This window comes from Apostichopus japonicus, chromosome 21 (assembly GCF_037975245.1).
Source record: "Apostichopus japonicus isolate 1M-3 chromosome 21, ASM3797524v1, whole genome shotgun sequence".
In the NCBI taxonomy this organism is placed as follows: Eukaryota; Metazoa; Echinodermata; class Holothuroidea; order Aspidochirotida; family Stichopodidae; genus Apostichopus; species Apostichopus japonicus.
The window spans coordinates 11,791,045-11,804,939 of NC_092581.1; the positions used below are offsets into that span (position 1 = coordinate 11,791,045).

The 13,895-nt window shown below is 37.6% G+C and overlaps 2 protein-coding genes across 3 annotated transcripts in view; one reads left to right on the top strand and one right to left on the bottom strand.

Moving 5' to 3' along the window:
- Nucleotides 1-5,150, top strand: part of LOC139962803 (uncharacterized) — a 34,028-nt gene extending 28,878 nt beyond the window's left edge. The window contains exon 24 of the mRNA XM_071963144.1: nt 5,127-5,150. The gene's annotated coding sequence lies outside the window, so the exon portion shown is untranslated. The remainder of the gene's footprint in view (nt 1-5,126) is intronic.
- LOC139962805 (NADP-dependent malic enzyme-like) overlaps nt 223-13,895 on the bottom strand; it is a 29,029-nt gene continuing 15,356 nt past the window's right edge. For both annotated transcript variants that reach the window (XM_071963147.1, XM_071963148.1), the window contains exons 2-12: nt 13,351-13,509; nt 12,751-12,951; nt 12,167-12,328; nt 11,407-11,510; nt 9,672-9,781; nt 8,899-8,996; nt 8,501-8,614; nt 7,797-7,908; nt 6,594-6,736; nt 5,912-6,085; nt 223-4,447 (exon numbers count right to left, since the gene is read on the bottom strand). In XM_071963147.1, coding sequence (XP_071819248.1) covers nt 4,205-4,447; nt 5,912-6,085; nt 6,594-6,736; nt 7,797-7,908; nt 8,501-8,614; nt 8,899-8,996; nt 9,672-9,781; nt 11,407-11,510; nt 12,167-12,328; nt 12,751-12,951; nt 13,351-13,509 — 1,620 coding nt within the window. In that variant the 3' untranslated portion in view covers nt 223-4,204. The remainder of the gene's footprint in view (nt 4,448-5,911; nt 6,086-6,593; nt 6,737-7,796; nt 7,909-8,500; nt 8,615-8,898; nt 8,997-9,671; nt 9,782-11,406; nt 11,511-12,166; nt 12,329-12,750; nt 12,952-13,350; nt 13,510-13,895) is intronic.

Here is a 13,895-nt window from a genome sequence, read left to right on the forward strand (position 1 = left end):
TTTGACCTCTGTTGACCCCACATGACCACTGAACTTCACAGTAAGCAATTTGGTTCTTGTACTCGATGATACGAATGCACATACCAAGTATAAAGTTAATCCACCATGAACTTTTTGAGTTACCGTGTTTACAAGCAAGTGTCACCGACACACATTTGCCATCACCATCGCATAGATTCCTTGTGCCTCCGGCAAGGAATAAAAAATGTACAATATTCTGGATATTTGGAGGTAACATTTATTCAGAACTATAACAATCTAACAATATATATTTACTTCCAATTGAAACGGTTGAAAGAAGAAACAACACTTAAACATTTGTTTCTGCTTCAAACATCTATAAATTTCTATTGCAATAAATACCAATTACATGGTCGTTAAATAAATTCTCTCAATATATTGTTACTTCCAAAAGGCCTAATCACCTTCACACCGACTCAATTTTAAACTTTTTAAACTGAATATGACATCAGTATACCCGAAATTCGCCGGTGGATAATTTCAAAGTGATAAGCTATTACCAACAATGTTTCAAACAGCAAACACAAACCATAAAATCACACAACTCTTACGTCGTTCTGACCACCCCTCTACATCCTCACCCCTCTATTCCCCTCCCCCTCCATGGGGCTAACCATACCCATAACCAAAAAAATTAGTGCGGGCGGAGGGGGGCGTTTGGTACCACACGAGATACATCTACCAGACAATAACTTTGATGTCGGCTAAGCAAGCTAACGTTCTAGCATAAACTGATAAGAATTTTGGCCCAATTGGGATTCTCCTGAAAATGGCCCCCCAATACATCCACTCGGTGCATTCAATTACGATCCAAAAGGCAGGGTTCATACATTATTTGCCCTTTGCAGTTGCAAAACATTTGTCTAATTATGCAAACAGATTTCAGGAAAAATGGGGAAAAATGCATCAAAACGTCTACCTAAACACCCGCAAAGGAGGTGGTTCGTTTCTCTGTTCTTATTTTAGGTCTATTAAAATCATATCAATTAACTTTCTGCTGATAATCAGTGAGCAAATTATCCAGAAAACACACTAATAAATGATTTAACAATGACTATTTACCCTAACGGAACTTTTTTTCACGGGTAGTAGCTGATGCAGCCTATCGTATGATATGGTACATTTAAATTTTAATACCCCCCTTCCCCTCTCCTGTCCTCCTACCCTACCCTGCCCCCCCCCCGCCAATCTCTCCCTACATAAATAAGTCTTCAATTTAAAAATGCTAGTTCCACAACTGCAGTTTTCCTAGTTGTTATAACAGATACGTTCAAACTGGATATTCGTGCAGTTTCATTCCTGGACGGAAATAAACAACAATTTTGAGGAGGTTTTGGCACCACAAACTGTTTTCTTTCTTGAAATGGAAGCCACTAAACGAGTATCGTGTTGTCAGAGAGGTATTGAACTAACTTAAACTTCATTTCTTAATCACATTTATAACACGTCAACTATACACATTAAAAACATACATACATTCAATGGCCCATTAAAAGTTTTTTTCCCATTTCCAGCAGAATCTCCTATAGAATCATTTTAACAGTTGAACACATTTCCTTTAATAAAATACACTGATGATGCAATCAGAGAGCACACGCACACATTGAAATTAAAACTATTCTGAGGTCCACTAGATCGCAAGAACTTCAGGTTGTAACTTTGTGATGACAGGTGGGGTTTGACCCATTAGCAAGAGGGTGGGGCAAGGGGGTGCGGTGGGACAAGCCCTTACCTCTCAATTGATAACTGATCTACCATCTTTGAGTTACAATTACTCAGTCATCCAACTTGCCACATGCCTTTTAACTTACAGCTAACTGGCTAGCTTGTCAGACCTATACATCACTATGACATATATCCTTTTCATTTCCTCTCTAAAAAAAATTTCAACGACACAATGGAATAATTCTTGAAGTGGTAATTACGATTAAGCTAAACCAACGTTTGTTTCCAAGGATATTGATTTCAGTAAATTTTCCTTTTTAAAATCTTACTTATTTTCGTATATATGACCTTTAACAGTCCGCAATATAATTGTTTCACCACGGGGAAACAACAAAGATGATAAATATGCATATTGCTTCCTCCAGCATATAATATTTGAATAAAACACACTCCCTTTTGGCAGAGAGGTAAATTATTTAAATATGAACAATAATAGCACCTTCTCTATACTCCTCACAGCTTTGTGCATAAAACATTACCATGAAAAATGACATTTTGGAACGTTTGTTCAAATATCAACAGAATACTAAAATGATTGTAATCAAACCTGAAGATCACATTTAATTATCGACACCAACAATGCAGGCGCTTTGTTGATCGTTAATGTCTATGATTTGCATAGTCGAATCTTTTGTCTTGCTAGTAAGTTATTGTCATGCCATCATGTATTCAAATACAACACAACACTCTTCAAAGTAAAACCTTGAAACTCAGGAGAGGGAAATGTTCAAATGATGAAGCCATTTCGGGGGTGGGGGTGAACACAATTGTTTTACAGAGGTTAACGAAGAGAACACAAAAGAGTCATTTGGCAAAGAACGTGTAGATATTCTCTAACCTTCAGAAGAGCTCACAAAATGTTTTCACTAATGACTCAGGTTCCGAGTGACTCCTGCCTGAATCAGGGAGTATGGAGAGCAGTGAGGTTTTCGTTCTTTTTGGATCCATCCATTATTGATCACACTGCTCACCACAGATTTGAATAGTCAAAACTAAAGCAGGTATCAAATAATGTTGAATTTATTTGATAATCATTAAAAAAATGAACTCTGGGAAATGTTCCAACCATCATGTTCTAGATAATCATCACTATTTTTACAGAATGATGCTATGGCAAACACCACCAAAGAACCACTCAGAATGGGCTTACCATCTCTTTTTACTTTCAAAAGAGCTCTGTAAAGAAAAGTAAATTAAAAAGTTAAAAAACATTTTTCTCATCATGTTGTCAAAAATTGATATATTGCTTATATAAACAGGATCGAAAAATGACTGCTGTCTATATTACCGACCATTGACGACAAAATTTCACTTTTAACACTGAATTTCACAATTTCCATTCCAACTTCTTACACTGACCACCATCCATATAATATTTGTGCGAAAATTTCATGAAACTTCCAAAAGTCAGGCATTTTAAATTACGAGGAACCTAAAGGAAGCTTCTGATGTTTGTATTTTGTCTTCTCTTTCTCACTGATGTTGGGTAGCTAAACGCTTCTCCTGTGATGTAGTTTTAAGAATGATCCTTATTTGGAAATTAAAGAATACATCGGTCTCTAACATCCACCAAAGTCTACTGAATAATAGAATTGTGAGATCTGAAGTAGGAAGACATATGTTGGTTGGAGGGGGCCGTGGGGGGGGGGAGAGGAAAATGTTACAATAATGGTTACCTTTGGCATAAATGCAAAGTTTCTAATGTTCTACTATTTGCGGCTGAATCTACGTTTTGGAGACACCACACAGGTAAAATCTAGTGAAATATAGGAAAAGGGATGTGGCAATCACAGCAAGTTAAGAAGATATCAGAAGCATCAAGAAATAGAAAAAGCAATTGATCCATCTTCTAACAACCTCTACTGATGAACCTTAAATTACAATTGCAGGGCATTCTATCAAATAACTATATTTTGGGGGGATTTTTTTCCCTCCGACGAGGTTTCAGCCCGCATTGTCTGGTTATGAAGACTTTGACTTAATGCCACCATAAAGAAAAAGAACAAACTGGACCTTGAATAGCCACCTTTTTATTTTCAATGTGAAAATTTATCTAACATTTTGGCATTAAAATTAAAACTGACAACTAAGTATCACATACAGGTTTTCTGTACTTTCAGTGCAAATGCATTCTACACCTTCCACATGGCCCTGTCATCAAATTTATTCACTTTTTGAAAACAGCCAGACTACTTTCTATTGAGTCAATGGATGTTATTGAGAGGAAAATGTTAACCATACATTTCACTCAATGTAGCCTTACAATGCAGATGTTATCCAATGGCATCAACATTAAAAGAGATATTTTTTTTTTTGTCTTTTTGGCAATGCGGATCAAATATTTCACAGAGGGAAAAGGCAAAAACTCCACTCAACTTTCAATAAAGCTATTCTGGTTAAGCAAGGGTTCCATTTATTTCAGGTGCATTTCTTATACAAGGGCCTCTAACATATATCTCTATGCGGTCTTTGGCCAATCATAAAAGTTGGGATCAAAAGCTTCATAGTCGTAGCTGTACATTCGTTGGCGGACGTACGACTCCATGTCACTTGGTCTTGGGTAAAGTGATGCAATGCCGTGATTGTATCCGTATTCCCCGACCTGTGTGGCGATCTTGACAGAGACTTCTCGGACATCTGCCAAAGGAGGGTAGACTCGACCTTCATTTAGATGTTCCTGCGTGACCAGGCTAGCACAAGTCTGGCAAAAAAAGGAGCAAAAAATTAATCATAACAGTATTGGGTAGTTAAGAGATTTATCTGGGGATGATTCAAGAAAAGCTAACACAGAAAGAACTATAACATAGATGGATATGCTCTTACTAACACCTTAATGAAATACGTGAAAAATCAAGACAGATTGCTGGAGAAAACAAACAGTTTTATAGCCTGCATTGTCCATTCGTGGATGCTGTGAAAAAATGGAGCATCTTACTTTCTCTTTGGAGACATTTTGAGGTGGAATGGAAGGGTAGCATTGTTCATTATTTTAAATCTTACAACAAAAATGTTTAAGTAAATTAAAAATGGAAAAATTGACTGGGAAATTTTAGAAATTCGCAAAGAGCATTCCAAAAAGGAGCATTCCAAGAAGGTTCATTCAAAGAAAAACCAATTGTACGCAGTTTTACCCTGAAAAAGGAAGTGTTGTAATTTTGAATCAATTTAGAAATGTTTGCAATATATGTATATATTTATGTATACCTTGAAATTACACAGCTGTTGCAAGAGCAATGTTGGTTCAGATAACACAGGTTTGTGATTAAGCACTCACAGCAGTATGGTAGGTAGTAGTACTGTATTTACAAAACTTCAGGTGTAGTTAAGTGAAATGATACAGACATTTACTCTTTCAGAATGTTACTTTCCGTTTCTTTCAGATGTTTCTTTCAGAAGATTCTTTCAGAATGTAGCAGGTAACACACATGTAGATAATTTGACCATTTTTTATCTTTCTGTTAGTAATAGTCTTTATATCACTTGAAAATAAGGGAACAAATTTTCTTTGTATTTTTATATTATCAATTGAAAGCACACATTTCTCATCATTTTATTTGAACTGCCCACCACTGATAAATAAATTAATCAAATTTAAAATAACATTTGGTCCACTTAGTCTGCTAGACGCAGTAATCATATATCCATCCAGTATGAAATCTTAAGTAGTCCTCTTTACTTGGGGTACGTCCAAAAATGTGACTTTCCAAAGAAACAAGACTATCACCAGAATAAGGCATCTAAACTTCGCAAATAGTATATTCATGAGGAGGTGATGGGCGATTACCCGTGTTGGGGGAGGGGGGGAGGGGATGGGGCTAAGGAGGTGCAGTACTAAAATATTACAAGTTATCAGGCTTAGTAAGATGGGAAAGGGGAACAGTAGAGTCAAGACAAGTAGGAGTGGAGCGCAGTTAATACAAGCTTTCTATACCTGTTGATTTCAAGAGTGGCAACCACATTTACACACTTACAAATGTTCATGGTAGCTGTGTGGAAGCAATCTCTGAATACCTCTCTCTCTCTGACTTGAGATATTGTCCTTGCTATCATCTCTACCAACTTAAAAGAAAAGTCATTGGGAGGGGCACGCCTTAAAAGTTGATGGTCGTGTCGTATGAAGACGGAAACATGTTTGCCAAAATTTATGCGTCCTCTTAAAACTTACTTTTGCAGCCTCTAGGAAGATCTCATCACTGATATGTCTGATGCCAAACACAATCGTTCCGAGAGCTACCCCGGGGAAGATGTACGAATTATTGCCCTGCCCAGGATGGAGAACTTTACCGTCGGGTAGCGTCACAGGATTGAAAGGTGATCCGCTAGCAAACACACATTTACCCTTCAAAGAAGAGAACAGAATTATTCATCATTATATGAAATCAGTTTTATTCTTTGGAAGTTTGTTGGGTACCAAACCAGACCAGTGGAATAGGGTTGGAATGGGGATGGAGAGAGTCTAGTGAACCTACAAGATGTCAATGAAGAGACAACCCAAAAACCCAAAGGAATGTACAAAAAGGTTATTTCCTGAGAAGACAGAGATTGGTGCAACAATTAACTGACCCAGGTACTTTGAATACAATGCTCCGCAAAGCAGAATTAGTCATACGGGAGATCTACATTCAGAGCTGGTCGCACACTGACAGACTGACTGCAAAAGATGCAATTCAACTGTTGAGACATAACTTTAGATAGACGTCAAAAGCCACCATTGAATGGCTGACCCCAGCACAATCAACGACTGATAGGCGTGCACTGAATGGCTGTTTTGTGTTAGTGTGTGTTTTTTATCAAAATAGAAAATACTCTTTATAAAATCCGTTGATTTTGTTTAGTTGTAAATTTACCTGAGTATGCTTGTATGCTTCTTCAGCTGTGCACTCGGCTTTACTGGTCGGGTTACTGAGAGCAAAGATGATCGGCGAATCATTGAAGGAGGCCATCGTCTCTAAGATCTGTTGGGTGAAAACACCACCAACAGCAGCAGCACCTGTGGTTGTGAACACAATAACGTGTTAAAGGAAGGTCAAAAGTGAACATAATCATGTGTTAAAGGAAGGTCAACTGTGAACACAATCATGTGTTAAAGGAAGGTCAAGAGTGAACACAAATCATGTGTTAAAGGAAGGTCAAAAGTGAACACAATCATGTGTTTAAAGGTCAAAAGTGAACACAATCATGTGTTTAAGGAAGGTCAACTGTGAACACAAATAATGTGTTAAAGATAGCTCAAAAGTGAACACAAATAATGTGTTTAAAGGAAGGTCAAGAGTGAACACAAATCATGTGTTAAAGGAAGGTCAAAAGTTAACACAATCATGTGTTTAAGGAAGGTCAAAAGTGAACACAAATCATGTGTTTAAGGAAGGTCAAGAGTGAACACAATCATGTGTTTAAGGAAGGTCAAGAGTGACCACAATCATGTGCTTAAGGTAAGTCAAGAGTGAAAACAAATCATGTGTTAAATGAAAGTCAAAAGTGAACACAACACATTAAAATACTACATGGAGAGTTGTAACACATCAGAGAGGTTTATAAAATCTCCAGACCTAGTTAAGACTAGACAAACACTTCCTCGACAAAACATATCTTTGTGCCACTAGAATTGATACCAACCGTTGAAGAATTCAAGATTTCTTAACAACAGCAATGTTAATTTTTTGGGAAAACTCTGCCTTCTCTGTATTTGCACTCAGTGGAGTTTGCATGGTATCAGCTAGTCCGTTTTTATACCAGGGAGTCATCTTCTGTTGCATGTTTATAGACAACATAAAATATTTCTAAAAGCTCATGCACAAATTACATTTATTATCTCAACATTAAGGTTTCCTGTGGTAAATAACGCAGTCTAGCAACAGGACAGTTTGAGATACTGTACAGAATGTGGTGTCTAGTGACAAAGGGGACTGGTGAACATGAGTGAACGGTTCCTATGTTCTTCATATTGATGAAGAAATTGTTTTGGTTATATTTAGCCAAAAAAATTGGTTAATACAGAAATCTTTTCACTTCTGCAAAATGAAGGCAAACAAGTCATTGATGATACTGACCTATGAGAGCTGTTGGTTTTATAGTTTTGATAACTTCCAGTAGGTCGGTCATATCATCCTTTTCATGAGCATATCTACCTTTGTGCTCTGTAACACCTCCACTTTTACGGTTCTGTGAAGTAGATTTAAAATTGATTCTGTTAAAATGAGAACAGAGGAATAAGTATGTGATTTCAAGTCAGTCAGATTTGGTCAGATGCAACATCAGCTGAAAAAAATTGCAATCTATTGTTTTTTCTGTTTCATCCAAATTTTTATTACAAAATGCCTCCTACTGTTAATTGCATCATAATCATAGCTGAATAGAAACTAATGGTAGACCCATTAAAGTGTAAAGTGAGGATTAATCTAAGTCACAACTTTTTGTAAAGTAAACGATAATTACGTTGAATATGGTGTCATAGTCTAAGATTACACAAATTCTTCGATCCTAAATTTAGTTTACCTAAAATTCATGTTTATTCATACATGTTTTCCTCCAATGCTATACATTTGAAGCCACAAAATCATAAAGAACATAACGAATAATTAATTTTACATAACTACGTATTTTTCTTACCTTAACTTTGTACTTAACTTTTTAATGATTCCCCCCCCCCCCGCCCCCCCCCTTTCTGTTCATCAAGTTGATCTATCCATGTAATCAATCTTACCATGTAATCAATGATTACACAGATACATGTAATTCAGTTTTTTACTTGTACCTTTGTAATGAGCCCCTTTCGGTCCATCAAGTTGATCCTTGCCCTTGCCTCATCTACCGACAGGCCGTCCTCCTTCATAGCTTCCACCAAGAGGTCTGCGATACCAAGAGAAGCCTGCAAGACAAAATGAAACAAGACAAAAGACCTATGAAGACAGAATGGTCAGTATCACAGGACTTTCTTGTTGTCTTTCTTAAAAACACTTGGAAGAAGAATGACATCTTACCAGAATGAAAAGGAATAAAAAAAAAACAATCTAAGTCTCTGGTTTTGTGCGAGATTATGAACAAATTAGCCCTTACTCAATTACAATCATGATAGAACATATGCCTTGTTGTGATTTTCATTCATAAAAAGGGAGAGGCCATGGGCCCCCCTGAGAAAGACTTGATACTCACTTCACCAGCTCCTTGGAAGAGGAATAAATTATCTGATATTTTGCCGCCTGTAATTCTGAGACTGGCCAAGATGCCGGCCACTGCTACTGATGCTGTGCCTGTAAGATTTAGAGAGAAGAGAAGCGTTTTGGTTTGATACACACCCTTCTCTCCTGTAATATGAGTTTATTTGCATCCACTGGTCTCACAAAGAGCACTAAATGTGCAAACCTGAGTGTCATCACTACAATATGTCATTTAGCTTATGACAAAAAGCTTGCTTCCAACAGAGAGACAGATATTTGATTTCTATGCGATATTATTGTTATGATGTTCTTTCACTATATAGCAACTCTTAACATTAATGTTATAGAACCACAGGTTCTTGTTCACCTACACCATGACAAAAAAAGGGAGAAAAGGGAAATCTTTTTTGTTTGCACCTCTTTCTACAAGAATAATGACATCATAAATTGAGTCTATGGCAGCAGTGTAATGGTTGCATGACACAGATGAATGAGGAGAGTTTGCGACAGGGGTGTAGCTAGACTTTCATGTAAATGTTTTACTTTGTTTAGATTGCAAAATGTATCCATAATATTAACATTCCTTCCTAGTTTCTCTCCTCTCCCTTGCCTTTCCCTTACCCTTTATTATTTTTGATCCACACATGGGGGCCTGTGATCATTTTAGGGGGACACAGGCCCCACCTGCCCCCCCCCACTCCCATCATAGCTATGCCCCTGGTTTGAGATTTATGAAGATTCTTCTTAATAAAGTAAGACACCACCTACCTTGTATATCATCATTAAAAACGCAGTATCGGTTTCGGTATTTTTCCAGGAATCTGAAAGCGTTGTGATTAGCAAAATCTTCAAACTGGATCAGACAAGATTGACCATACCTGAGGAGATATGCATATAAAGCACATGAAAAGATATTTACAAGCAGCATTGTTGGGCTTGCAAGATGGCTTCTCTATATAGTCATGGAATTTATACAAGTAATAAAGGAAATATTAATTTGATTCATTGCTTCCAACACAGGTTTTTTTAATTATGACACCTGTCTTGGTGCGATGAGTAATGCAGTAGACTCAACATGGACTGGTCAACAGAGGGAGGACAGAGATATAAAGTTACCAGAATGCTCTTGGGTAAGGTTCAGGTGAGGGGACAATCCAAAGTGTACTGTCAAATTGCCTTTAATACATCTTGTTTTCATTGAGTTGAAAAAGGGTTGAAAGTCACTCAAAAGGTTTGCATAACCTGACATGCTGCAATAAGCTACTGTAAGTTCCCATGGGTATAAAATTGCTCTAAGAGTTGTTTGAGCAACTCTGGACAGAATTCTTTAGAATGCAAACAAAAATATTACAGACAAATTTATACAAAGCTGACAGAGAATTTTGCACACATACATTGTGCGGTAACTATTTAAAAGTTAATGTTCTGTGTAGTCAAAAATAGTTTCAAGACAAGATACCTCACTTGGCTATGTTATCACACAATTAATGATGGCAATTCTCACCTCCAGCAAGGTAGTGCTACTGATATTTATTGCAACCCTATCTATTGTGTAGTTCTATAAAACACCTACTTCAACAAGTAGGGGAACAGAGACATAGCAACCTTTGTCCATCTTTATACACACCTTTTATGGTTACTGTTACCTACACTGACGTGGGAATTACAAACCTTGTGAAAATGTTTAAGGCCATTGAAATTACCCTAATGAACTCATACCAGACTATTGTCAGATGATTTAGAGTTTCAACTTTAGCCTGTGATAGTGCATTTTATACCAAAAATAGGATTTGAAATTAATTATAAATATTTTACGATGATTGTGCGAGTGTCATGTAAAGTTCATGGTACAATAAATTGACATAATTTACACATTTATGCAGTCTGTATTTTTATCTTGTTTACTGGCAAGGGGTCAATTATGAAAGAACGGTGTCATATTTGGTTCTCCACATCAGGTTCTTTGCTAAGTGGTTAATGTACGTTTTCCTATAAACAAGAGTAAATAAAACAAAACCATTAGCAAACTGCTTATCCATAAAGAGCTTGTGTAAGAGAATGTGTAAAAGTAAGAGGGCCTGACGTTTCGATCCAAGCAGGATCCTTTTCAGAGGCCTCTTCAGAAGATCCTGCTAGGATCAAAACGTCAGGCCCTCTTACTTTTACACGTCCAATAAACAGGTTAGCCATCGTCATTAAATGTGCATCAACAGACATAATGAGGTGCACTATGTTCTTGCATGTTTTGCAGTTATCATGATTGTTTATGCTTGGATGCACTGATAGTCCCAAGTAATCTGCTATAATATAGTGGGTAGCACATACCAGTAGAGACCTAAATCAATGCTCTGGAGACCTTGGAAAATGTGACAATTTAAGTATTCATGGGGCAATGACTTGAGGAACCACATCTTAACACCATCAAGTAATTCCTATCACCATAGAAACTGACCAAACTTGCGCTGCTCTCTGAATGCCTCATCCTCTCTCTTTCTTATCTTACCTCTTGACTGCTGCGGTCATGAATTCCTCCACCAAGTCATCATACTCCTGTCCATTGCATCTGTTTTCACGAATACCGATGTACAGAGGATCGTCCAACAGAGTCTGCAAACCGAATAATTTCGAAATATTCTCATGTTTAATTAACATCGCCCTCCGTTTTTTGTCTGCCATAAATTACTTCTTTTAAATCTTAACAGAATTTACGAAGAAGCTCAGGTAGGAGTCGATCAAAGGCAGGATTGACACCCCAAGCATGTAACCCAGAGGTCACCAATTTTGATCCCATTCTAGCACACAAATTCTTTTGATCTTTGCCCATTGTTTCTAATTTCATGGCCAGTTTTCCATCGTTAAGTTTACTTATATGATAGAACTATCATTTGCTGTTAAGTTGTCCCATTCAGATGTTTCTCACTATGACATTATTTCTGTTGAAGTCCCTGTCAACAGGGCACCAGCTCATTCTTGGTGGTTGCAGTATATCAACAATGTGAGACTGTAGAACACAAACTTGTGATCCAGTGAATATTTTGATTCATACACTTGATGCAACGGTCTAACATCACAGGTTGGTCCAAAAGAAACCACAAGTTGTAATAAGTTTGATTGTCTCCTCCTTATCATGTCACTTTTGTTTTCTTTTTTTTTTTAAATTGTTTTCCCTTTCTCTTGTTGTCAACTCAAACTAAAGCTATATATAGGAGACTGCATTCTTACAGATTTAAAATTAAACAGAATGTCAGTGCAAACGTTCTCACCTGGTTGTTGGTTCCGACATCTATTACCACAGGCAGACACTGTGTTGGTTCCACTCCTGCTATGGCAGTGTAAAGGGCCAACTTGCCCACTGGTATACCCATACCATAGCAACCCAGATCGCCTAACCCTAGTATCCTTTCACCATCGGTCACTACGATAGCCTGGAAGGGGAGAGGGAAAACAAAATGTACTTTAGTACCTATCATGCACATGAAAAGCAAATAGCTAAGTGCTTTCAAAACTACAGGTTGAATTTCACTACCAAACTTATACAATGCTAATTTATGCCTCCTACGCACCCTCCCCACTCCCCTTCACCCGAAGAAAAACTTTTTTGGGAGTGGTCACCCCAAAAACACCATTTCTCATATCAACAATTATGAATATTTCTTATCATCCAAGACAGTTGAACCAGACTGGTGATAAATAATAGTCATTGCCCCAAAGTTTATATTCAAATTAACCTAGATGTTGGCAGCTCTGTTCACAAGGGTTTAACTTAAAGTTCTGTAAACAGGTTTTCAAAATGAAAGACAAAATAGAAAACGTATATGGCATCGAAAAATGCAGACAAAATAAATACCTTCACATTAGTTTCCGGCCACGCCGACAGCATGTCCTCGATATGGCCTCTGTCGTGGATGGTGATGAAGAGGCCCCTGGGCCTTCTGAAGATGAACCCGTAACGTTGACAGGCCAGACCGACGGTGGGAGTATAGATGATGGGCATCATCTCCTCCAGATGGTTACATAACACTCTGTAGAAGAGCTTCTCATTTCGATCCTGTGGACGGAATGTATACGTACGTATGAAAAAGTATGGGTCGGTTCGAGCCTACGGGACACCGACAAAATTTAGCATATGGGGGCTGTCATCTTGCAGAAAGATAGATTACCAACCGTCCGGATTTATACAACAAGGGGATTTTGAGACTCCACTACCACGTGTACCGCATTATCTGTACTGTACATATATATATATATACATATATTAATAACACAACTTGCAGGAAGTACGAATACAACGACACCATCATTAAGCTCTAATCAAGGAAACTATCACGATTCTGGTACACATGTATTCGGCAATGGTATCTACTCTTAATACCGTTAACTTCCACCAATTACCATGACCTTCCAAGAAAAATCTATGCATTATTGTTTTTTTTTATTATTAATTTACCTGTAGATCCATTAGCTGCACATAGCGATCAAGGTCATTGGATTGGTGGGCAAGATTTCTGAGGATCCTCTCCTCCTGGACGGGTGCGGTACTGACGACGGGAGGTAGTAAGCCATGGATACCCAGTGCCTGTCTCTCTCTGAGAGTGAAAGCAGTTCCCTGAGAAAAGAGAGAAAAGACCAGTCGTTAAATCTTCAAACCCTGAGATATTAATTTATCTTAGAGGACCGTGGCAAAGGCATGCATAGAGAGGAGCAAAAATTGAGGGAGTGGTTGGAGGAAGTGGTTGGAGAAATGGGATAGACAGGAGGGACATGGTTGGCAAAAATATTGAATGGGATTATCCGGCTCAATTCAAGAACTGCCAGGCATTCTCTGTACCATTTGTGCATAAGTTATTATCAAGTTCAATACGTACATAAAATACATTACAAAGATTTGAGAACTCACCTTAAAGTATGAAAATTTCATGGAAGCATTTGACTTAATTTGAGGAAAATTTCACGAGATGAATTTACTTCAAAGTGATTTCACTTAACACTGCC